Consider the following 26,189-nt stretch of genomic DNA (forward strand, 5'->3'; position numbering starts at 1 on the left):
CGAACGTGGAGTAGTCTGCGGTGTATGCTGGGATATGTATACCGGCGTTTCATTGGCTAACCAATGTGTCAATCATCATTTGAATCGATCGCTATTGGCTAAAGTTATTTCGGAGCCTCGGATAGGCTAGAGGGCCGAAACAAACCCTGCAATTGGCCGAAAAAGATGTGTCAATCATCAGTCAAATCGATCGCTATTGGCTGAAGTTATTCGGAGCCTCGGATTGGCTAGAGGGCCGAAACAAACCCTGCAATTGGCAGAAAAAGATGTGTCAATCATCAGTCAAATCGATCGCTATTGGCTGAAGTTATTCGGAGCCTCGGATTGGCTAGAGGGCCAAAACAAACCCTGCAATTGTCCGAAAAAGATGACTGAATAGCAAGCTTGCTAAACTACGCCATAAAGAAACATGTTTCATTAGTCTGTATTTGTAAACATTTTACTCTACTGGATTTACTACACTCACGGTTGTAAGAAGACCATGATTGCGTATCATTATTGAACGTGAGAACTTAGGTGAGCTATGCGGCTTTATATTTTCCCGGTATCTTGTTTTAGAACGATCTTGATGTTGCTGTGATGAGTTGAGTGAATTAAACTCAATTCCAAGTGTTTATTGTCATATGCACAGTAAAGATGCGAGCGAAAAAGAAAATAGAAACTAAGGAATGGTTGGCATTTCTTGAATCCCAAGACTTTAACCTTCCGAATGACATTTGAAATGACGCATTTGAGTGACATCGTACGGACACCGCATCCGCACGTGTCTACGACACGTATTTGCTTCTTTGCAAGCTTTGGGAATGTTAAGGGGGTAATCAGTTGGACTGAATCATCTGACTGTTTTGTCGACGTTCCCATTGTAGCGCCTTATAACCCGGTGCGCCTTATCTATGGAAGATATAGGACCAAAAACTATTTTTTGGGGGTGCGCCCTATAACCCGGTGCGCCCTATAGTGCGGAAAATACGGTAGTTTATTCATATGCTATAGAGTAGAAGTGTGTTTTAAGCCTAGATTTAAACATTTCCACTGAGGTTACAGATCGGATCTCAGGGGGAAGAGCATTCCATAGCACCGGTGCCCAGGAGGAGAACGCTCTCGAACCTGTGGAAATCTTCTTGGCTCTTGGAATCACTAGTAGACCAGCGCTTTCAGAACAAAGGCTCTGGACCGGAACATAGTTGAAATTAAATCTGAAAGATATGAGGGAGCAAGTCCAAGCATGATTTTGTTTAATACCAACAGAACCTTAAAATAGCATCTTAAGCTAACAGGGAGCCAATGCAGGTTAGCTAAAATCGGGGTAATGTCATCAAAATTTCTTGTCTTAGTTCAATGCCTCGCTGCAGCATTTTGTACCAGCTGAAGGCTCTTGATTTTGGACTTCAGGAGACCGGAGAGTAGTGCATTACAGTAATCGAGACGGGAGGTAACAAACGCGTGAATTATAATCTCCGTATCCGACTGAGACAGCATAGGAAGAATTTTAGCAATGTTGCGAAGATGGAAAAAAGCTGTTCTAGTAATATTCTTCACGTGTGTTTGAAAGGACAGACTGGGGTCAAATATGACACCTAAATTTTTGACTGAGTCACTCTGGGTGATATTACATTTGTCAATGTTCAGAGCAGTTTTTGAGAACAAGTCACGGCATTTAGATGGACCAATAACATTTCGGTCTTTTCAGAGTTGAAGCGCAAGAAGTTGAGTGACACCCATTCTTTTATCGTAGTGAGGCAGGCCTCCAAATTTCCACAGTTTATATTGTTTTTAAACGTGTGTGTCCGATGTATTATTTTCTATTATTCTTCTCCTCACATTTTTTATGTACCGTAATTTCCGCACTATAAGGCGGACCTAAAAGCCTTTATTTTTTTCAAAAGCTGACCATGCGCCTTATAATACAGTGCGCCTTACATATGGATCAATATTAAGTCGCAAAGTCTTGCAACTAACTTCCAGCCGCCGACTAGATTTTCCCCCGAAGGCCAAGTAGTCCGCGGTGTATGCTGGGATTTATATACCGGCGTTTCATTTCCTAACCAATGTGTCAATCATCATTTGAATCAGTCACTATTGGCTAAAGTTATTCGGAGGTAAAGGGGGCGGATCCTTTTTATCACTTACAGGCTCGCATAGGATGAATGGGCGAAACAAAGCCTGCAATTGGCCGAAAAAGATGAATGTGAATCACACGTTGGGTTGCACTACGGCATAGAGAAAACATTTTTTACTATTCTGTATTTGTAAATATTTTACTCTCCTGGATTTACTACACTCACGGTTGTAAGAAGACCATGGTTACGTATCATTAATGAACGTGAAGGCTGCAAGAGAACTTAGGTGAGCTATGCGGCTTTATGTTTTCCCGGTATCTTGTTTTAGAACGATCTTGATGTTTCTGTGATGAGTGTATTTTTAAACTAAATTCAATTCAAAGTGTTTATTGTCATATGAAGAGTAAAGAACCCCGTTTCCCTGCACAATAAAATTCTTACTTTGCTGTCCACACAGTTGCCATCAAAAAATAAAATGGAAACTAAGAAATGTTTGGCATTTCTTGAATCCCAAGACTTTAACCTTACGAATGATATTTGGAACGATGCATTTGAGTGACATCGTACAGACACTGTTTCCGTACATGTCCGAGACACGTATTTGCTTCTTTGCAAGCTTTGGGAATGTTAAGGAGGTAATCAGTTTGACTGAACTATCTGACTGTTTTGTCGACGTTCCCATTGTAGCGCCTTATAACCCAGTGCGCCTGATGTATGGAAAATATACGACCAAAAACTATTTTTTGGGGGTGCGCCCTATAACCCGGTGCGCCTTATAGTGCAGAAAATACGGTATATAGTAAATGGTCTGCATTTCTATAGCGCTTTTCAAGTCAATGAAGACTTCCCAAAGCGCTTTACAATGTGCTTCACACTTACCCATTCACACACACACACACACACACACACACACACACACACACACACACACACACACACACACACACACACACACACACACACACACACCCCAATAGGGAGTCAGCAGTGCAAAGCAACTACCTACTATTGGGGGCATTAGGGATTCAGTGTCTTGCCCAAGGACACTTTGACATACAGTATAACACGGAGGAGCAGGGAATCGAACCTGCGACCTCTTGATCCCAAGACGAGCGCTCTATTTGTGTGCATCATGTAAGTCTTTTTTGATAAATATTTGCAACTTTTTATGTATATAGAGTATATGTATTTATTATTCAAGCAATGCAAACATGTTGGCCGTGAGAGCGATGGGCACCACCAGGCTGTACTTGCCCAAGACACACCACAGGAAATGGTGCCCCTACAACCCTAGTGGCTAAGGGATACAACCAACCAACCAACCAACCAGTGTATTTGTATATATTTTTGATAGTTATTAGCCATTTTTATGTTTATAGTGTATCTTTATTTCAGCATTTGTGCAGTCGACAAATATATTTACCTCTTTTATATGTGTCTTGGCAATATTTTGGTGGGGAAGGACGATTTGGGGCAGGGAGTAATTTAATGTAGAACCGCCACTGTATATACATTTGGATTAGTAATATTTGCATTATATAGATTGTTATAATTGTATGAAATTGTTTAATTAATATATCACATATTACAAAAAATTACATTATTTTATGTATTATATATATATATATATATATATATATATATATATATATATATATATATATATATATCAGTGTTCATTTTACCTCTGAAAAGTGATGGATCCCAGGGACTCGCATGCTCCAAAATCAATGGGTCCCAACAGAGATCTATGGGTCCCCAAAATTTATTGTTATTGCGGTTGAAATTGTAAATCGTCGACAAATATATAATATAAATCTATATTTTCATTCAGTTTTAATCATCACAGTTTATTGGTAATGCAAAGCAAGTTATCACTTCAGATTTTTCAGTTCACAATATTGCACATTATACAAAATAATATTGCTGAAATATTAATCTATATATTCATGCAGTTTAAATCATCACAGTTAATTGGTAATACAAAGCAGTTATCGCTTCAGATTTTTCAGTTCATATGTTCTTTGTGGTTTGCTGTCCCGCCATAGTTGTAATGCCTTCTCAAGGTCCAATCCATTATCATCCTCCTCATAGCGTAACTAGGAATATAATTGAGTCCATTTTGGCAGAAAAGTCCTTTTCTTGCTAGTATTCTTTTGTTTATTTTCTTTCGTCGAATCGTTCGCTTCAAAACACGTGTTTTCCTTGCCTTCGCGGTCTTCTGAAGAATTTCTCTGCCTTTTCTTTGGGCCGGAATTATTGCTGTTGTTATCAGTTTCTGCATTATGTTTCGACTTATTATTGACACTGAAGAAATTACCAATTTTGTGTTGATTTTCACTGTTATATCGGAGGCATACTTACTTAGCCTTCATCTTCCCTCGACGACAAGCATCACAACAATGACGTCATCTCAAAGCAACGAGATCTCGTTTGCCGAAAAGTGTGGAGTGCAGTAAATCTTTGTTTAAAAAAAAGTAATCGGATAATAATGACAATTTTGTGTCAAAAAAGTTGCGTCCCCAGCAAAAATGATGCGTCTAGGACGCAGGGACGCGGGCAAGCGAGAACACTGATATATATTAAAATATAAACAAATACACAATGTGATACCAAGGGCTCGGATAAAAGTAGAGCTTGGGTTAGAGCAGCAGGCAGAAGGCGAACAGCAATTAAGCGATAAAGACCCCTGCCGCCATTTCTTCAAGGAGGGGCCCCCAAAAAGACAAAAGACCCTCTTGTACGTAAACCTACATTAGGGGGGCATATCGTGAAACTCTGCGTTTGTTTTTGTGCGTGTGTAGCTAGCATAAGGCCAGTGGCCCCATTTGGTGGCCAATTGAGTGAACGTGTACAGGACAAAAGGGTTTCCCGGGGGGCCCTTTAAGTCACGGCTGAATTGGCCCTTCAGAACGGCAGCTGACCCCTGCAAAGGGGGAAGGGCCCTTGCACGGTCCCCCACTAAAGCCACTCACCTGTCACAAACTCCTGATGTCATGTGACGACCTGATTGGATGAGTTTTAGTTTTAGGCTAATGGGTAATGCTAACAGCGCTAGCACTGATTTGTTCGCGCTTAATATACTCTGTAGATGTGTTTGTAGTTTTTTTTAAATACATTTTTTGGAAGGAACAGTACATTTTAAAAATGATAACTATAAACCTATCCCTTTAGCTTCAGGCTAATAAGTAATGCTAACGAAGCTATCTCTGATATGCTAGCGCTAAATATATGCTCTATATATTTGTTGTAGTTTTAATGTTTTTAAAAAAATTTATATTTTTAGAAAGTAACAATGTTTTTTTTCAAAATAACATATTGAATATCATTTGTTTTCAACCTCCTGACGTCACATAACAACCTGACTGGATGAGTTTTAGCTTCGAACAATTGGATAATAATATTAACAAACTGATATATTCTGTTTACTCTCGAAACACATTTGTAGTCTTGGTGTATCCTTAGGAAGTAACATTACTTAAAAAATGTTTTTGAATGTCATCGATTTCAACTTTTTAGCTTTAGGCTAACAGGTGATGCTAACAGAGTTAGCTCTGATTTACCAGCGCTAAATTTACTCTTAAATTTATTTGGTGTATTTGTTTTGAGTATTTTTAGAAAGTAACAGTACTTTAAAAATGTTTTCTAATGTTATCGATTTCAACTTTTTAGCTTTAGGCTAACAGGTGATGCTAACAGCTAGCCCTGATTTACCAGCGCTAAGTTCACTCTTAAATTTATTTGGTGTATGTGTTTTGAGTATTTTTAGGAAATAACATTAAAAAACATTTATAAAGTTCTGTTATCGATTTCAACTTTTTAGCTTTAGGCTAACAGTTGATGCTAAAAGAGCTAGCTCTGATTTACCAGCACTAAATTCACTCTAAAATGTATTTAGTGTATTTGTTTCGAGTATTTTAGGAAGTAACATTACTTTAAAAATGTTTTTGAATGTCATCGATTTCAACTTTTTAGATTTAGGCTAACAGGTGATGCTAAAAGAGCTAGCCCTGATTTACCAGCGCTAAAATTACTCTTTAAATTTAGTTGGTGTATTTTTTTGAGTATTTTTAGGCAATAACAGTACTTTAAAAATGTTTTTAATGTCATTGCTTTCAATCTTTTAGCTTTAGGCTAACGGTAATGCTAACACTTCATTGTGCTAAATTCACCCTTTAAATATATTCAGAGTTATACTGAATATTTTTAGGAGGTAACAATAGTTCAACTTTAGAGTATATACATTTCTCAATATAATTACTTCAAGTGATTCGTTTTTAATCATAATTAATTACATTAGCTCATAGTTAAATCAAAACTAATTGGATGTGTGAAATTGTAAAAAAAAAGTTATTTTTCTGTTAGCAATAGCTACACATTAAACTTAACAGCCAGCTAGCTGTAATAGCACTAAGCAGCCCTTCTCTTTAATTGCAAATTAAAAGAAGGAAATTACACTTAAACAAAAGAATAAAGGTGTAACATGCTAATTGGGATGAACGTATAAAAGCATAGAAATTTCAAGATAAGCCCAAAATAAACTTTTATTTCTTGAAATGCAGAGCAGGGTAGACAGAGGCAGCTTCCAAATATTACACACCATTACAGTAGTTTTTCTTCGATACCGGTTTTTAATCATTTATTTGCCACCATTCCTAAAAATGAACACATTCAAAAAATGATACTGTATATACATACACACTCTAAATATTTCCACTTGATCCCGACCGGACCACATTCTTGTTCACACTGGTAATGCGGGATAATCCAGATTAGAAGACAACGAAACCGGGATCGCTTGAGGCTACTGGTGTTAAGCATCGAGAGTTGGTCCTTTTAAATAGGTTTTCAGTAGGGATGCACGAAAAGAATCGGAACGATAGATATTGAATTGATAACGGCAAAACATGAGTTCATTTGTTGTTCCGATAGAAGACAAAAGACCCAATAATTCAGCACTTTTACTAACACTGTAAAATCCAATAGTTTGACACTATTTACGTCCCTCATTAGAATATATTTTGATTTTTTAATAGAAGTAGCCTCACAACTTTACACTTAACCTCTTCATAATGTACGCGAGGCACTTGCTCACCCATAATCAGTCACATGCTTTAGGATGTTGAGATGGATTTGTTTATGAAATATTTTGTCGTGTCTCCTCTCTACCTTCTTGTAATGTGGATGGAGCACTGTTAGGACTCGGCTATAATCTGTTGCATGGCTTGGGATGTGTACAATCTGTTGTTTTGTTTTGAGAATATTTTCATTCACTACACAGGTATTAGCGAAACCGGGTCGTTTCTCCTCCCTGCCTCTCCAAAGACAAATGAGAGCTAAGCTATAATTAGTCACATGGCTCAGGATGTGTACAGGTTTCGATTTTAGAATATTTTGATTTTCTACAAGAGTAGTAGGACAACTAGGTCGTTTCTTCTCCTTACCTCTCTGCAATATGTATGAAGCAAAGGAGAGCTAAGCTATAATTAGTCACATGGCTCAGGATGTGTACAGGTTTCGATTTTAGGATATTTTGATTTTCTACAAGAGTAGTAGGACAACTAGGTCGTTTCTTCCCCTTACCTCTCTGCAATATGTGTGAGGCAAAGGAGAGCTAAGCCATAATTAGTCACATGTCTTAGGAGTTGTACAAGTTTTGATTTTAGAATATTTTAATTTTCTAAGAGTAGTAGCTCAACTAGCTTGTTTCTTCTCCCTACCTCTCCACAATCTGGATGAGACATAGGAGATCTTAGCCATAATTTACATGGCTCAGGATGTGTACAGGTTTTGATTTTAGAATATTTAGATTTTCTATAAAAGTAGTAGCACAACTAGGTCGTTTATTCTCCCTACCTCTCCATAATCTGCATGAGGCAAAGGAGATCTTAGCCATAAGTAGTCACATGTCTTAGGATGTGTACAGGTTTTGATTTTAGAATATTTTGATCTTCTAAAAGAGTAGTAGCACAACTAGGTCGTTTCTTCTCCTAACCTCTCTGCAATCTGTATGAGGCAAAGGAGAGCTCAGCCATAATTAGTCAAATGGCTCAGGAAGTGTAAACTATTGTGATACTTTTGATTTGATAGTATTTTTGATTTTCTATAGAAGTATTACTACCACTTGGTCATGTTTCCTCCCTACGTCTCTGTAATCTACATGAGGCACTGGCGAGCTCAGCCATAATCTGTTGCATGTTTTAGAATGTTGTGGTAGTATTCATGAATTTTTACAATTTTCTAAATATCGCTTCTTTTTTAAAAATCATAATCTATCTCCGGAAACAGGATTTTATCGGTTACTAGTATCAAAACAGTTATCGTGCATCCCTAGTTTTTAGCCTTTCAATCAAACAACATTTTTAAGTCAGCATCAGTTTAAAAAAAAAAAAATGATTTACACAACTACAGAAAAAAACTTAAAACACTTTCACCCACACTTCCAAAATCATTTCAAATATTTTGTCATAAAAAAGTGCAATTTGCCTATGATTAGAGGTCAGAAATATGTTTATGTACATCTAGTAAAAAACAATCGGTGCTAGTAGGTCATAATTATTCTACAGGCCGATCCTGACCATAAAAAGTACTTCCCTCATTGCTCTGAAGAGAAAAAAAGCAAAATAAATAAATTAGTAAATAAATAATAGCTACAGCCTGCTCCAAGCAAACATATGCCGATTTACGTTTTAAGATGAACTACACTTTGTGCTTGTCTGATTTATATTACTATTTGAGCCATATTATTAAGCATCATAAATACAACATGGAGTTACCCTTCCTGTAACAAATACATTCAACTCGACTGTGGAGTCGCAGACGATTCCCCCCCCCCCAAAAAAAAATTATAAAAACAATCGCAAGTGCTAGCTAGCGTGTCCTCAAAGTATACAAAAAGAGAATATTTTCCACCTGGTGTGTGTTGTTGCTGTTGTTTGACCACACAAGATATCCATTACTGTAGTCGTCTCATTTAGTTTTAACATGCCCTCGTAGTGCAGAATAGAAAATAAGGGAGGACGGACAGAAGACCCCCGGGATATGGCAACCTCTATGACGTTTTCACTAATTGTGTGGGAAAAAATATTTTCGGCCCCTCTTTACAGCATTTCCCCTACTGTATAAACAACAAGTTATTTTGCGTGCCCAAAAACTTAAAATTCAAGCTTTGCGGTGTATGTGTGAATGTCAAGTCACGTCTCTAAGATGCCTGTCTGCCATTGGTCGATGGCATATAAAATACTGGCGTCATGAAAACGGCATTATGCTATAGGATGAACTACTTCCCTCTATTCTTTTCTCGTTGGCGATATGATACTGTATTTTTTGTCCTGCATTTACTCGCAATGATGCTAAAGGGAGAAGCAAAAATATGATAACCATGGAATCCAGGTTGCAGTTCTCAATGAATACAATGGAGGCACACGTATGGCTACTCTCGCTAAGTTGCATACCTGTAACCAATTGATGATCTGGACTATTTTTAAAAATGAGACGATTAAATAAATAAATATAAGGGTATCACAATCCTTACAGGTGGATGTATTAAATTCAGTTTAATTTTGATTTTTAATTCATCCACCTGATACTCCACTTGACCAGCGTGTAACTTTCACGCCAATGGTTAAAAAAAGGTTATTTTTCCTCTACATGTACGAATGTCCCTACAAACGAAAGTTCCAGGTTACAAAGTACTGGAACAGGAAAATATTGCCGATAGTTACAAAAGCGTTTCAGGATGCGAAGTAAAAAATATAGCACAGCCAGCTGTTAGTCGCTCCCAGAGTTTCCCAGACGACGGAGCTATCATTCAGACAGCCTAATTTAAAGACATTTTAGCGAAATCTCACAAAGTCTCGGAATTTGTGGAATCACCCGGAATCAGTGTTGACAAGTCGGGCTACATCTCCCTACGCATTTCCAAAAGCAGACGTCATTGGATTAGTTTTTCAAGAAACGAGAGGCCTAAAGGTAAATTAATATTTTTTATCATTTCCTTTATTCTTTTTCTACATGATGTGCCTCTCGTTTTGTTTATTGTGCGGTACTCTAAATCTTAAATGTATTTGTTTCATGTTCTGATGCGCTTTCATGGTTTATTTAAAAAATATCTTACTGTACTGTTGCGAGATTTGGAACGGATTAGCACGTTTATATTCAAAATGCGTCTCTATTTACGAAGTTTTCAGGTAACAAAGCTACTCCCAGAATGAATTACATTTGTAAGTAAAGCACCCACTCTATATGTGATTATATTACCCACAATTAGTATTTAATATTTACTGTTATGTTATTTTAAATTTGTTAGCTAGGGTACCGGGGTTTTGGAACGCATTAGCATAGGTTTCGATACCCCACTACGCTGCAATTTTAAGTGGCGATCCACACCTCAGAAAGGGTTAATGTCGTATCCCAGGGTTCTACTGTAATCTAGTCTGATGAAACAAAAAGGAAAGAGACAGGAAAAGAATAGTGTGGGCGGCTTTCTTTGTGAGCAGTTCCTTATAATACGAGGGCCCTAGGGATGGGGCCCCCGGCCGATGGGTACTGGTTCAGATACTGGCGGGCCTGCTCCGTCAGGGTCAATTGGTCCTCCGTTTTGCCGTAGACGACCGCTTCCCATTCGCTCACCTTTGGGGAAAAAAATACAAATGTATGTGGATATGTACTCTATATTATATGAGGCTGTATTTTTGTACGTAATCGATCTTATATATTGAATACGTTGACTCACCCTGTGTGACTTGTGGAAAAAACGAGGGCTGGGCAGCTTTTCTTTCAGCTCAGTGGAAGTGAGCTCGTGGTGTTCCTCTGTGGCCTCTTCATGCTGCAGCTCGGACGTTGGCGAGCTCAGCGTAGAGCTGGACAAGAGACTCTCATCTGGAATCTGGAGGCGGGTTGCAATATATTTTGTTCAATTTTGAGAAAAAGTCTGGAAAATATGGGCAATTTTGAGTTCCCCACTGTTTCCTTCTCTCGCCACTTGGCTGTAGGTTATGACTCACCGCAAGCCACTATTGATAGATACTCTGTGTAAATAACGCTTGTGGTCGCCGTATCCTGTGTGACGGCATCTTCGCAGTTTTATTAACTCATATCCTGCATCTTTAAAACAGTGTTGAACTTCTGGCAACCCGCATTGACATACAGTAAATTCATCCTGATGAAAATAACTTTTCTATTACCAAAGCATTGTCCAATAATATTCTGTATTGAATAAAGCGTTTTTTTCACAATCAAATCATTTTTTCGGCAGTTTTATTTATTTTTACAAATATTTAGTAATTTGAACAAATCTCTTATTCATATATTTTGGGGAGAATAATTTCTTGTTTTTACAGATTTCTTGTTTTTACAGATTTTTGTGTGTGTGTGGCGGGGGAAGGGTTGATATGTGTTTTGTGCATGGAACTTTTTAAAATAATTACTAATAGAAAAGCTTTTAACAATAAATGTGTAAAAAAATATTCATTCTAATTAATTCTGATTAATTAAAAAGAAAAATCTGTCAATTTGGAATCTCTTAATAAGTCATCATACTTGTGCATCGTTGAGCTGATCTTGGAACATTTGTACACTGAGAGATTCTTTCCCCCAAGGGTCCAGCACCAGAGCCTTGCGCACTTTTTTAGATGGATTGTCAATCTGCAATGAGGTTACACAAAAAAATAACCACACAATTCTGTTAACGTAGTCTGTCAGAGTGCTAGTGTGTACATTTTGCTTCCACCCTCTGCAGTCAAGTTGCAAATAGGTCGCCTTGTTAAAGATGTCGGCCCCGGTCTCTTGCTTTAGAACCTCACGGATGTCTTCTTCCAGAAATGCCAATGGCTGCGGCTGGAACCCCCAAAAAAGGTGTCACTATACCTTTAGTCCAGTGCACTCAATTCCTACCTATTTCCTGTTGATATCTGTGAGTCTTACTTCCATCTTTAGCGGCCCGTGCATTTTCTCCTGCGCCGCCAAAGCATTCTTGAAGGGTGTCGGCGTCCTCGGTGTTGGGATCGTAACTGTTTTCCTGAACTTGGGGGTCCTGGAACTAGATTTATTTTATGTAGGGAGAAGGGTTAATAAAACTCACTAGTGTTTAAAGTGCCAGTGTGTAAAAATTAGTTAATTGAGCTGAAGTGTGTGCATTAGGAAGACACAATAATTGAAACTTAAAGGATAAAAATTGGCTCCCTCTATTTCCTTTTGTTAGCAAATTTGAATGTAAGACATTAACAGGACATGAAAGCTGATGTTAATCCCAGCGAGCAACAACAAAAGATCAAGTGAGCGGAGTATGTCCAGCTGGAAAGAGTCCATAGCTTTAGCTGCTGTGTGCGGCTAATTTTAGTGGTTAGCAAGAGAAGCTACTAAAAAAAAAACAAGCAGAAGAAAGCAGAATTTGGCAAGTGTCAGGATTCTGAATGATGGATGAAGCAAAATGTATTTACAAGGTGCAGCAAACAATAACAAAAGCAGCTAGTGGCGAGTTATGGCATGCACCAACTTGGCTAACATGAGTGGTTAAAGAAAGAAACAGTGGAATAAAGTGGAATATGCCTAAATGACAGAACTTGGAGACCATCACATGCAAGGCGCAGCTGTGGAAGGTAAGTGGCCATTAAGTGCTTGAAGCACCACTGGGACAAGCACGGTTCCTGCAGCTTAAGGGAAGTTAAACTCTAAACTCAAGACATTTGAATGCCTTTTGAAATTAAATTTAAGACCAAGTCGACAAAAAAAAGCCATGGCGAGAAGCGTTTGTTGGACAGCCAATTTTAGTTAAATGTAAAATTTCCCATGGTCCAAAGTAAACGTCTCTCTCCGAAGTTGCTATGTGTATTGTGGGTGGACCTAAGACGTGCGTCCGCTCTGAAAGGCCCGACTGAAACAACATCTTTGTTTTGATATGTCTGTAAAAAAGGCAAATTATAAATGTATCCAAATCTAATTAATGTCTTCACATTTTCAAGACTTTTGAAAATTGTAAGACATATTAATGCCAATTAAGGCCTTATGTTTAGAATAATAAATTCAATGTAGTTTAAGACTTTTCAAGGATATGAGTGAATCCCGGAAAAGCTACCTTTGCAAAATGGTCAATTGGGCTTCCGTAGTTATAAGATGGCAGCCAAACATGTTTGCCTCTTCAAAAATATTGAATCTGATTTTAAAAAAATGTTAATGATTAAGCACATGTGTTTTTGCTTCTTATTTAAATCCATACAGTGGGACCTCGCTACTTCGCGGTTCGACGTTCGCAGCTTCAGAGCTTCGCGGTCTGTAATGGTTAAAAAAAAAATATATATATATATATTATATATAATTTTTTTAATTTTTTTTTTTTTTTGAAGGTGCGTCGCTACTTTGCAGATTTTCACTTTTTGCGGTAATCCCCCTCGGCTGACGACCCTAGCACGGCGCGCCGTTCTCGTATCCCGGCGCGCGGTTTCGGTGCGGCTTCCGCTTCACCGCCTCCCCAACCCCACAGGTCCCCCCAGCTACCCCTTTCCCCCGCAGCCGCCCGTCCGTCGGCCAGAGCTATCGAGGACCGTGTAGCGCCATGTAGAGCCATCGCGGCCCAGGCGGGAGACGCCTGCCTCCGCGCCGAGCGCCCGACCCGCTCGGCTTGACGCGGTGTCGTGCGTATCGCGCCCGAAAGTACCCGCGCCGCAGGTTAGGGGCTCGCTCGCGGGAGCGACCGAACGGCACCCGTGGTGCGGCGCAAGTATAAACCCTGTCGTGAATTTGTCTCCGATCGTCCCGGGCGGACGTAAAATCGCCCAGCTGTACGACTCTTAGCGGTGGATCACTCGGCTCGTGCGTCGATGAAGAACGCAGCTAGCTGCGAGAACTAATGTGATTTGCAGCTGCGATTGGCTGGCAACCAGTTCAGGGTGTCCCCTGCCCACTGCCCGGAGATGGCTGGGATGGGCTCCAGCCCCCCTGCGACCCTAATAAGGATAAGCGGTGCAGATAATGAGACGAGATGAGTTTTGTTTTTTTTGTTTTGTTTTTTTGCGGGTGGTTTTGGTCTCCATTAACCGGGATTTTCACTCATCGCGGGTGGTTTTGGTCCACATTTATCGCGATAACCGAGGTCCCACAGTAGTGTTTTGTTCAAATGAATGAAGTATTCATACACCACTAGGGGTCACTATGTAACACACACTGGGGCTATAACAGCACACAGACTTTTCCACGGTACTTCACTGGTAGGCCACATGCCACCCCAGTGTTTTAATTGGGATTTGCAGTTTGTATTAATAATTACTTCTCCATTAAATTTCCATTCGCTTTAGCTTTATTTTCGCTTACCCATCGTTTTCTTTCTGGTGTTTGGGTGTTGATTCTTTGTGAAGTGGTGTGCTGAGAAGACACTTTTGTCCGCACACTGGTGTGGAGGTGAGCGCTGGGTTATCCAAGTTGAGATGCTCGACAGCTGACATGTTGCAGAACTACGTCCAAAACGGTACTTGTCATTTTGGTAGATATAACTTAATAGACATACCAGAATGGCAATGGTTACCCTAGACTTTTTGGGCGTCCTCCTTGGCGAGTTGGAAATGTTTTCCAAAAAGGAGGAAAAGGTCTTGTCGGACAGGGGAGACGGTTCACCTCGATCTCTCCTCCTCTCTTTCATTGATAGTTTGGAGGCGGCGGTGTGCGCCGAAAAGCCGGCCTGGTCGTGCCTGGGTAGCGCTACTGTTTCAAAACCCGCAACGTCGCTCCAACCTGACGGATCCTGGACAACAAAAAACATGATATTAATAAACAGTGAACTTTTGTTTATTGCGATGGTTACGTTCCAAAAAGAAGCCCTGATAGGGATATTCTCAGATTTCCCCCCCTTTTTTTAGTCTGTTCAACTTTAAAACCAAATAAACACTTTTCCGAGGCCCAAGCATTCGTTTAACAGATAAAAGTAAAAGTACCGGTACTATTAAACTTTTTTTTTTTTTTACAAATACCTACTCTTTTAAGGACTGTTTAGCCAATCAGAATGCAGAACACAGTGCATGATGAAAGAACTTTGAAAGGCCGTTAAAAGTGAACCACAATACAGTATAGAAATTACTGCACTTTAAAATAACCCAAATTGGGTTGTTATCACAACAAAAATAAATTGGGAAGGAATTTTAAGAACAATGATTTGTTGATCATTTTGTTTTTGTACAAAATGGCTAAATTGTGTAGGTTGTTTTTGATAAAATTATTGAATTTGGGTGAGATTTGTTTAAAAAAAAAAAAAAACAAGACCCTTACAGATAGTCATCAACACAGCCCAGAAAATAATCGGCTACTCCCTTCCCAGTCTGGTGGACATTGCCGGCTCACTAAACCGTGGAAGAACCAACAGCATTATCAGAAAAATAATTTGTTTTTTCAATGTATTAAGAGGACAAATAGGCAGTATAAACAGTCTCAATGAAATTTAAGAATAGTTTCTGTCTTTTATTTTCACATTTAACAGTTTAAATGTATCCTCTAGTCTATTTCCATTAAAGACCGATCGGCTCATAACCCTCCTTACCGAATCAATAAGCTCCAAAGTCTCCGCAAAGTCGCGCATATTCTGAAGGGTGGACAGCACCGTGCTGGCCTCCACAGCCAAGAGCTTACTGGGGGATGCGGGAAGTTCACCCGGAGCAGCTTGCATTTTCTCTGGGCTAGACCAGGACCTCCCATCCATCTCCAAACTGTCACCAGCTGTGGCGTCAGACCAGGATGGAAACTGCTCCAGGCTCTGGAAAGACAGGATTGATGAAGAAATTGAGAAAGATTAAGTGCAGTGGGTGCAAAGACGACTAGGGCGGGTCCTAAATGAGGAGGATAGGTGCAGGGGACAACCAAGTGCAGCTTCAGGCCAGTCAGGATGAGTAGAAAGATGGGAAGCTAGCTACTAGAAAACACTACAGCAACTAAGTGCCACACTCTTTTTGACATACACAGCAAAACATAGATTAGAATTTATTTTGCAGTGTACTCATGTCACACACACAACAAGCACGCAAGCTAAGCTAGTCAGCTAACACCTAACATGTGCTGCGCTTACACATAGACCTCTGTGACGGACTTCGCTCTCAGCTGACATAAGCAACAACTCGAGCTCCTTAATTCTTTGCTCTCTGTCGGGATCGTCCGGGCAGGGCAGCTAAGGGAGGCGGTGGACAGAGGACGGGAATAGAAAGATGTTAAAGAGAACGAGACAAGAAAAAGGAATTTAAAATAAAGACAATGACACAAAATTAAAAGGATTCTCTATGGTTTGATTTGAGGTCTGGATCACTAGCTATTGAAAGAAAACAAAGTCTGGGAAGCGAACATATAAAAAGGGAAATTTAGAAAACATTTAAGAAACATGCAGTAATTGTTTTTAATATATTGGAGACAAGTCATTGTGTCCGTTTTCCACTAATCAATGTTAAGAAAAAACAATAAACTAATGTTTCATTTTCAGCAAGATGTTTAATCAGCTTAGCTTACATTTCGATAATTTAAATCTCACCTCAATAAAACGTGAAGTATCCATTAAATGGCGCCCTTGAGATTCAAAATGATAACCAGCGACCTGCAAACGCACACAAAGAAGCCTCAAAGTAAAAAAATGCCACAAATGAGCGGAATCTACATGGGGGTCCAGAGTTCGCCAAGACCTGGTTGGGTGACGTCACAGGGGCAAGGGGGCTCCGATCGCTGTGTTGCGACTCGGCCAGCGTGGGGCAAGGGGAACTACGGCGCTTCTTGCTGCCGGATCCGTAAGAAGACGGGCAGATTTTGGCACTAGCATCCTGTAAGTAGCCTTCATGCTCCACTTTCCTTCTCATGGTGGAGTTCCAGTGGTTCTTGATGGAGTTGTCCGTCCTGTTGAAAAAATAAAAAACAAAAATAAAAAAAACATACGAAAAAACATGTATGAAAGCATTGAGGTCAACTCAATTTAAAATATTTTTTTCTCCAGTTTAGGTGTATTTGCCTTTAAGTACAAAAACTTGGTGTTGATATAACGTATGATTTTTTTCCCCAGATGCATAGAAAAACAAACAGCCTTGTAAGCTGCTAGTGTGTGCATGTCTTTAGCCTACATACAGTATTTGTGTGTGCACTTGGATCATTAAATGTGTTTATTTTATTTTTTTCACTTTGGCTGAATTTACCGTCCAGGGAGGAGTTTGGAGATCTCGGCCCAGCGGTTGCCAAGTCGCTTGTGGGCCTCGTAAATGATTCGGTCCTCCTCTTGAGTCCAAGATGACTTCTTCACCTCCGGGTTGAGGTGGTTGTGCCAGCGTTCGCGACACTGCTTGCCGATGCGTCCCTGGAGGTGCTTGGCGATCACAGACCAGCGCTTGGGGCCGTACTTGTGCACCAGGTCGATAACCTGCCACAGAGGATTTGATTTTACGCCTATTTCTCATTTTATTTTTAGTGCATGTTGCAAAAGATAATTTTTATCTCTTTTTTGAGTTTTCACAGCCAAATTCTCTAAAATACAGAGAACTGTGAAAAAAAGTCCTTTCTCACGAGACCCCGAAAGTAGAAGGGTCCATTTGTTCAATGTTTTTCAACCAGTTTGCTGTTAAACCTCATCTGGTGTGCAAGAGGAAAACATCCAAACAATAATACTTAAATCTAGTTAAATTGCATAAATAATTTTTGGATCTCTTATAAGACAATAACGCTCATTATCTGTCAAGTGTCTATTCCCTTGACGTACAATGTTTCATCACATTGAAATCATGACAAAAAAGACGATTCCACATTCTACATCATTATGTTGCATGTTAAGTTTATTGCACAGTAGATACCATCAGTAATAATTTTATTAACTGATATTGTTTGGAGCTGTTAACTAAACTTGGTCTAAAATTAAGTACCTAAACTAATAAATTTAGTTAAAATGGCAAATATTTACAATTAAAATTCCTTGTTGAAAAAAGTGCCTTTGCTCAAAAAGGTTGAGAAACACTGCATTAGGCATTCACAAATAAATACATCATACTGTATATATTATATTTAAAAAAAAAAAATTATATATATATATATATATATATATATATACACACACACACACTTTATGTTTTTTAATTAAAAAGTATCCAAATTAGACAACGAGCTATTCGAGGAGGGTGTTGTTATTCCCATAGTTAAACAGACTTTTACTCCCCACCCGTCTTATTAATGGAGCCACTTGTGAGCTGTTTTTACTAGCGATGATGTAGTGGAGCACTTGGATCAGACGCTGCAACCCTAAGCCAAGAGCACTCTGTTTTTGGGCGGGAAAAAATAAAATGGAGCATGCTCTACCTTCTGTCTCTACTATCGCTTACCGGCTGTAGCAGACATGAGAGTCCCAGATCCTCTTACCTTCTGATCCTCCTCCTTTGTCCACGGGCCTTTCACCAATTCTGGGTTGAGCACCTTCTGCCAGCGGTGCTGACATTGACCATCTGTCCTCCCCTGACATGCATGGAGACACCTCATTAAGGACGTGGAAATTAATATAGCAAGAGATCGTTTGCTGGTTATGTGCTGTGCCCTGGAGACCTTGAAACTACCACCAATTTACTCGCATATGCGACCACATTTAACATTTCCAAGGGTGACTTCAAGCATGATGTAACACTGCCACTTACAGGAAAGTAGTTGGCGATAATTTTCCAAGATTCGGTGCCATGTTGCTCCACCAACCTCTTCAGTTTTTCGTCCTAAAGTAAAAATATTTAACTTCTTGTACCGATATCAATTAATCTTGAGACTGGAAAGTGCTCTGACCTCGTCGCGGGACCACTTCACTTTGCACAAAACTTTTTTGTCTTTGCTCTTCTCTATAGAGTCGGGATCTGTAGAGTGTGGCTCGTCATCCTCGTCAAGGCTACAGGGGTGAAAAAAAAATCTGATTCATTGAGAGGCATCAACACAGCCCAGAGAATCGTCAGCTGCTCTTTGTCCAATCTGGAGGACATTGCTAAGGCAGCAGAGCTGACAACATTATTAGGGACTCCTTTCACCCTGGCCCTAAAGCACAGATAACTGATAGAAAAATATCTCAACCAGGTACACGAAACAAGCATATTCATATTTTAGCACCATATTGCTGCATATGTCAGTGCACTATTTTCTGATGTACATATAAATTAGACAACACAGGGAATATTACCTCTTTCTCAATATTCTTGTGTTTTATTCTTTTAAGCCTTTATTATAAAGAGTGCCACATCAACTCTTATTGTAGACAATGTACACGTCGTTGGAATCAATGAGTTTATATACAATTTTAATCGTGTTGGACTCCATATTTGTGAAGTGCCTTGCATAATATTTTGCCTAATATTTGCCCCAATTTTATCTAATGTTTGTGTTTTTCATCCCAAATTTTTGAGAGGGAAAACAGCCTTCCCTCAAAAACCCTCGGTCATTGTGGAAACTCAAGTGAGTCACTTTATTTTGGCAGGAGTTTCTCCTGTCAACACCATAAGCAGGAACAGGGGTGAGGGAGAAAAAAAACGAAGGTGCAGGGGGCTTAAGCTATCAACAGGCTCTTTCACTTCTTGAGGTAAGGTGGCCCAACCCTTCGCAATCCAGGTCAGTTTTCAGATGCTTTTGCCTTAGGTTTGTACAGTTAGGCAGGTTTATTAAATACAACATTTATTGTTAACGAGATTATCTAAAAGCACTAAGAAAAACAAACTCATAACATAGAGGCTGTAAAATCAAGTACTGGTTATGTTATGTAACAAGCCAGGAAAAAAGTATTGAATAGTATTTCCAATCATTATAATTTGTATTTCAGTTCTCTATCACTCAAAAAGTCTTGATGTTATCTAACGAATGAAAATAACCACTAATTGTAATGCACAAAATATTATTATTTTGACGGTTTAGCAAACACGCTTGCATTTATTTTTCTAATTTGCAGACATTTTTTTAAACAATCCACCAGATTTTGTTTTGACCAACAGTATGTATAGAAAAATGTATTATCATACGTTTCTGCTAATGTCATTGTACTATTGTGCTAATGTAAATGGTCTGCATTTATATAGCGCTTTTCAAGTCAATGAAGACCTCCCAAAGCACTTTACAATGTGCTTCACACTTACCCATTCACACACACACACACACACACACACACACACACCAATAGCAACCATGCAGCTATGCAAGGCGCCAACCTGCACTACTTTGTAAATATTTGCCAAATCATCCTAACATAATGTTGTTGTTTTTTTAAATCTTATCCTTCTCTAGTAAAAGGACAGTGTATAATATTTGGTGCCTTCTAGTTTTATAAACATACTTTGGTCCACTAAAAAGATAAAGATTTGAATACTAGGCAAAAATATACTGACCATCATACCAATGTTAATTTTTATTAAAAAAATAAAATAAATCATTGGTCGAGAAAATTGTATTTCTTTTACACCGCGGAACCCCTACTTAGGTCGTAACATGTTTGTCTACCATCCTCCAGCCGCGCTGTGCTGCGCATCACTGACCCTCGCTTGTACCAGACAACACAGTGCTATCTAGTGGTCAAATATTACACATTGAGGCTTTATGTTTTTTCCTACAAGTTTATCCTGGAGTGTCGCGTCTACTCTCAGGTCTCTCATCATATTCACTATGTTGTTTTGGCTTACAATAGAAAAATATTATTAAATCTCTTATAACAGTTTTATGTTTTGTTTGACGTACAAGTTATCCTTTTTAAAACATGTATTAAAATATAATGCAATGATATACAAATAGAACAATCACTAATAACACACACGTAGTAAAACATAGACATGTTTACGTATCGTGATGTCACTGTAAGCACAACATATTGGTATTAGGTTAGACATGATATAGAAGGGTAATACATGTAATAAAGACTTTAAAGGGAAAAATAAGATTAAAGATTGTCAGAATAAATAGGCAAAAATATGTATAACCTAGTTTCCTCCCATATTCCAAAACACTTGCATGTCAGGTTAATTGGCCGGTCCAAATTGTCCCTAGGTGTGAATGAGCGAATTGTCCGTCTCTGTGTGCCCTGCGACTGGCTGGCAACCAGTTCAGGGTGTCCCCTGCCCACTGCCCGAAGATGGCTTGGATGGGCTCCAGAGCCCCCGCGACCCTACAGAGGATAAGCTGTGCAGATAATGGATGGATGGATGTATAACCTAGTGCTTAGAGACTGGCCCAAGTTATAATTATGGCCAAGTTCAAACACTTTCAAGGACTTTCCCAAGTATCCAGTACTATTAAAAGGAAAAAAATCTGGTGGGAATAATGTATTTTTCAGAGCCACAAATATATCTGCAATTTACATATGTAATCTTTAATCTTGCGTGTGCATTTACTAAGATATGCATTTTTTAGATATTGACTACGTTAGGAATACATTTGTTTTTGAGACAAATCTCTCCCCTTACTGCCCGAAGATAGCTGGGATGAGAATTACAGTAATATTTAATTTACATTTTTCAGTTGCAGGAAGCTATTCCCATTACAATTGACTACTTGGGAACGCTAACCTAATATTTTTGCATGGCCCATAACAAATGTCCATAATTGACATGTGTTCCTTGCATTAATGCACATTTCATTGTGCCCTGTTTAAATGTCGCATGCACCTGACCTATTGGGCGCGACTCCTAGGGTGCGAAGACTCTTTAAAAATGCACTTCAGTACGAATTCAAGCCCTGTTCAAACTTGATAAAGTAATATTAAAATTCTGGCATTTTCATGTATTTCAAACACCCGTATAACAATAGCACAATGAAAGAATCGATCATCTTTTTTTTCGTTAATTTTAACATTTAATAAAATATGACAAAAAGAATACAAAAAGTGCATTCAACAAAAACACATGCGAAGTAATATAAAATACAAAGTGCATGTTTATGTGTTTTAATATGCACGCATGCATAATAAAATACATTACATGTCATGACGTCACTGTACGTAAATTCGGGACGCTTGTTTCGAGTTACGTCGCAACAGCCACCCACCTGCGTGACGACCTCGCGTTGTCCATGACAGCCGCGAGGGAAACGTGGACCTCTTCGGCGTGTTTTTATTCCTCGGTTCGCTCAAATGCAACGAGATTGAACGTCCATCCATAAAAACGTCCACCGGTCCTCGCTCTCGAATATAGTTGACGTTATACGGCTGAGGTTAGCCATCTTGCTAACAGAGTCTTCATTATTACTTTCTCTTAAAATGACAGAAAGTTGGTAACATTTCCCTTAAAAATAAACTCAAATTTTTCGTCGTCACCTCTCGCTTTTCGTCCTACACGACATATATTTCCAATTAAAACATAAAAAATACGCGTTAATTTTACTTTCGTTCCTCACCAAACTAAGCAGGTCTCCCACTTGATTCGGGCCAAATGATATTTGTCCATCCCGCCGATTCTAGCGCCCAACCCCCATCGCAGGCGGCCTCTCTTGTGATTGGCTACAAATGGCGAGCATCTCAGACATGAATGGCTGGAAATCTAGGGGAGGCTTATGTCTCATTGGAGGAAAAGGTCCAAAGATTCACGTGATTGGTTGACGTACTGAGGAAGCGGACAAGCGCTACTGTTGCTTGTGGGGCAGAATGGTTCTTTTATTGGGGGGCGATGACCCCAAATTTGGGCCCCACTGAGGAGTTTATACAAGCTTGTAATGAGTTTTATGCTCACAAAAAGCCTGTAAGGTGTTTTAATCACTTAATTATCACTAAAAATGTGGAGTTAATAAACAAAAAAACACGACGACGAAAATGTGTTATAAATGCTGATGTACCAGTCTACAACCACTACTCTGTCAATATGACTTAATCTTTCTTATGTTTTTATCCTGAAGTGTCTCTTTAAATCACGTTGTAAACAATGTACTCCACGTTGTAATAAATGGCAAAAAAGACAACTCCATTATATTATTGAAGCATACATTCAAGCATTTTTGGTGCATTGTAATGTATATTCTTGCATACCTGTTAATTCATACGTATTCCTTGCTCACTGATAGATAATAACAGAATTGTCATGTTACCCAAGTAAATTATCTCCTCCATCAAGCATTTATTTGGTAAATAAAATGAACTTATTTACACTGATCTCTCTTTTATAATACGTAGTCAGACTTGTGAGTAAATAGGTGCTGGGTTTCTGTCTGTAAGGTTTAATATCGCTTAATAGGGAGAATTGCAATCATTAATACGGGGGCAATTGACTGAGATTGACAGGTACAATCTTGGTCGGTTAATATTGCCACAAATAGAGCAACTTGAGGCCTAAAAAATATATGGAGGTCTGATCTTTGAGGATAATTACACTCTAAGGCCCCAAAGCAGATGAAACGAAAACAAAAGTTTAATTAGACAACTATTCATGGTCTGCTCGTTTCGACTGATACCCCATTGTTTGCTGCTATCTAGTGGACAAAAATAGTCAAGTCACGTTTATCTCTATACGCCTTGGTCGCAAAAAGTCTCAAATGGCTTCACATAGTATATTTTTTAGGAGATATAAATGACAGAAATAATAAAAAAGTTATAAATGAATAACTAATATGCAGCAACACATTTCAATATTATTACAGGATCATTAAAACATGTAAAACAAATCATTTGAAGCAACTTTAAAATCAACTTGATAAAATCATTTACTATTGCATTAAACAAAACACCTCCAAATTTAACACAACCCCCCCCCAAAATTATACAATTTGAAAAATTTTGACTTAGATATGATGAAAACCCTGGATTAAAAACTATTTCCTCACTAAAGGACAGGCTAGGCTTAGATGTGATGAAAACCCTGGATTAAAAAACAGTAAAGCCAAAACGTGTACGTGTATATTGGAACTAGCCCTAATCCTAACCCCTAACCCTAACCCTAACCCTAACCCTAAAACTAAAACTAACACTAACCCTAACCCCAAACCCTAACCCTAACCCTAACCCTAACCCTAACCCTAACCCTAACCCTAACCCTAACCCTAACCCTAAACCCTAACCCTAAACCCTAAACCCTAACCCCTAACCCCTAACCCTAAACCCTAACCCTAACCCTAACCCTAACCCTAAACCCTAACCCTAAACCCTAACCCTAACCCTAACCCTAACCCTAAACACTAACCCTAACCCTAACCCTAACCCTAAGCCCAGACACAGATTTAATACAACTCCTAGAAATTAACCTCACTAGGAACGACTTTGAATTCAACAAGGAATTCTACTTACAGATTAGTGGTACAGCCATGGGCAAAAAGTTTGCACCTGCCTATGCTAACATCTACATGGCACATTGGAAGAAGACAGCTTTTGAAAAATGCGACAAACTACCCACCAATTATTTTAGATACTTGGATGACATTTGGGGAACATGGACACATAATGGAGAGGAATTCAACCAATTCCTACAAATCCTCAACACACACCATAGTACAATTAAAGTCAAACATTCCACAAATGACCATCCGATAGATTTTCTAGACACAACCACTTACAAAGGACCCTCATTCACCCAAACTTTAGACACTAAGGCCTTCTTCAAAGACACAGACACACATGCGCTCTTACACAAAAACAGCCTACATCCAAAGCACACCTATAGGGGCTTAATAAAATCACAGTTGCTCAGATTCCACAGAATCTGCTCACAAAATACGGACTTTGAAAAGGCTACTCAAACCCTGTTCAAGGCACTGAGACCGAGAGGATACTCTATATCTTTCCTCAGGCAAGTCCGTAAAACATTTTTAACCACAGGGCAACGGGACACACAGAAAATTATCCCCCTAATAAGTACCTACTCAGAATTTAGCCAAACTGCTAATAGAAAAATTAGACAAAATATAAACCAGACACTACAGAACACAGACATAATCCAAGATTACAAAATCATCTCAGCCTTTAAAAGAAACAAAAACCTAAAAGACTACTTAGTAAAAAGTAAATTACCGGAAATCAACATAACACAAACGCAGGGCCCCACATTCTACAAACAAGCCACCACAGTTAGGAACACCGTCACCAACACAAACTACCTAATTAAACAAACAATCACACCTACTACGGAAAACTGTATATATGTCATAAAGTGTAAACACTGTGACATTAAATATATAGGAGAGACAGGAAATTCTATCAGATGTAGATTAGCACAACACATTTACAACATTAGAAACATTAGACAAAGTAACACACACCTTGTAGCCCACTTCATGCAACATGGACTACAGGCATTAGAAATATGGGGCCTACAAACAAACAGCAATTGGGCACAGGGAGAAAGACGTAAGGCAGAAAAACACTGGATAAGAAAACTTAACACTCTCTTTCCAGATGGACTAAACGAACGCAGGTAAGACAAGAAACGCTCCAGTTTCCTGAATGGCCAGTGCAGAAACTTAATTTCTCAAGGACCTCCAATTTTTTGGGGGGACCTTGAGAAAGAAAGATTGCTTCCTAACCTAACCCTAACCCGAACCCTAACCCTAACTCTTTAGGCACTCAGAGTCTAGTAGGTTATTTTTTTCTCATTTCACTTAAAGTGATATACTGTAACATACTGTCACTGCGATACACTGGAGCCTCCGCCCTATGCCGCAAGTGTCAAGTGGAAAAGGAGCAGGGGGAAGGGCGAGAACCGGGGCAGTAATCAAATGAACTGACCCATTTCAAGGCTGTGGAATATTTCAGACGCTGCGTTTTTCACACTTTTCGTTTTGTTTGAGTTTTTTAATCTAGCGTTTTCATCATATCTAAGCCTATCCTGTCTATTATCAAGGAAAAAAAACGTTTCAAAAAATTTTATGATTTTTGTGGGTGCCTGGGTAAAATTTGGGTGTGCTTGAGCACCGCCAAAAGGGCTGGATACGCCCATGAATGTGTCCCTAATAGAATGGATGTACAGTACTGTACTGTACACTTCTTTTGTACTCATTCATGAAATGTTAAAATGTAGTGTCGCATTTTCACCTGTAGGCGCCCCTCTTTAACGCATTTCTCCAACATGACTGCATTTTTGAGTCATCAGTTGTGTCAAGTTCGCCAGACAGAGTACGTCAACTCGATATCAATTCAAAAGATAATTGCTAAGCATGTGCTGTATGATTTCAGTTACGCGTTTAAAATCATTATACAATTACGTCCAATAT

The 26,189-nt window shown here is 39.0% G+C and overlaps 1 protein-coding gene and 1 pseudogene across 1 annotated transcript; one reads left to right on the plus strand and one right to left on the minus strand.

Annotated features, from left to right (window-relative positions):
- Positions 1–6,586: 6,586 nt before the first annotated feature.
- Positions 6,587–26,067, minus strand: mybl1 (MYB proto-oncogene like 1). Its single transcript, XM_088322739.1, has 16 exons — positions 26,011–26,067; positions 22,047–22,220; positions 18,822–18,921; positions 18,683–18,754; positions 18,414–18,506; positions 17,207–17,427; positions 16,706–16,913; positions 16,558–16,620; positions 15,583–15,795; positions 14,578–14,793; positions 14,367–14,506; positions 11,985–12,099; positions 11,778–11,897; positions 11,601–11,705; positions 10,795–10,947; positions 6,587–10,691 (listed from the first exon to the last, which is right to left on the minus strand). Exons 2-16 carry the CDS (start codon positions 22,070–22,072, stop codon positions 10,563–10,565), a joined length of 1,974 nt encoding a protein of 657 aa, XP_088178865.1. The 5' UTR covers positions 22,073–22,220; positions 26,011–26,067; the 3' UTR covers positions 6,587–10,562.
- Positions 13,842–13,987, plus strand: LOC148348460 (5.8S ribosomal RNA; annotated as a pseudogene).
- Positions 26,068–26,189: the final 122 nt, after the last annotated feature.

Source organism: Urocampus carinirostris, chromosome 18, assembly GCF_059441175.1.
Source record: "Urocampus carinirostris isolate Australia breed hairy pipefish chromosome 18, RoL_Ucar_1.0, whole genome shotgun sequence".
Taxonomy (NCBI): Eukaryota; Metazoa; Chordata; class Actinopteri; order Syngnathiformes; family Syngnathidae; genus Urocampus; species Urocampus carinirostris.

Excerpts from the sequence above, each read along its gene's own strand:
- mybl1 (XM_088322739.1), bottom strand. The coding sequence starts at position 22,072 with ATGGACAACGCGAGGTCGTCACGCAG. Across the intron at positions 11,706-11,777 it reads GCAGAGGGTGGAAGCAAAAT|ATTGACAATCCATCTAAAAA; the intron begins GTACACACTAGC and ends ACCTCATTGCAG. Across the intron at positions 10,692-10,794 it reads TTTTCCACAAGTCACACAGG|GTGAGCGAATGGGAAGCGGT; the intron begins GTGAGTCAACGT and ends TTTTCCCCAAAG.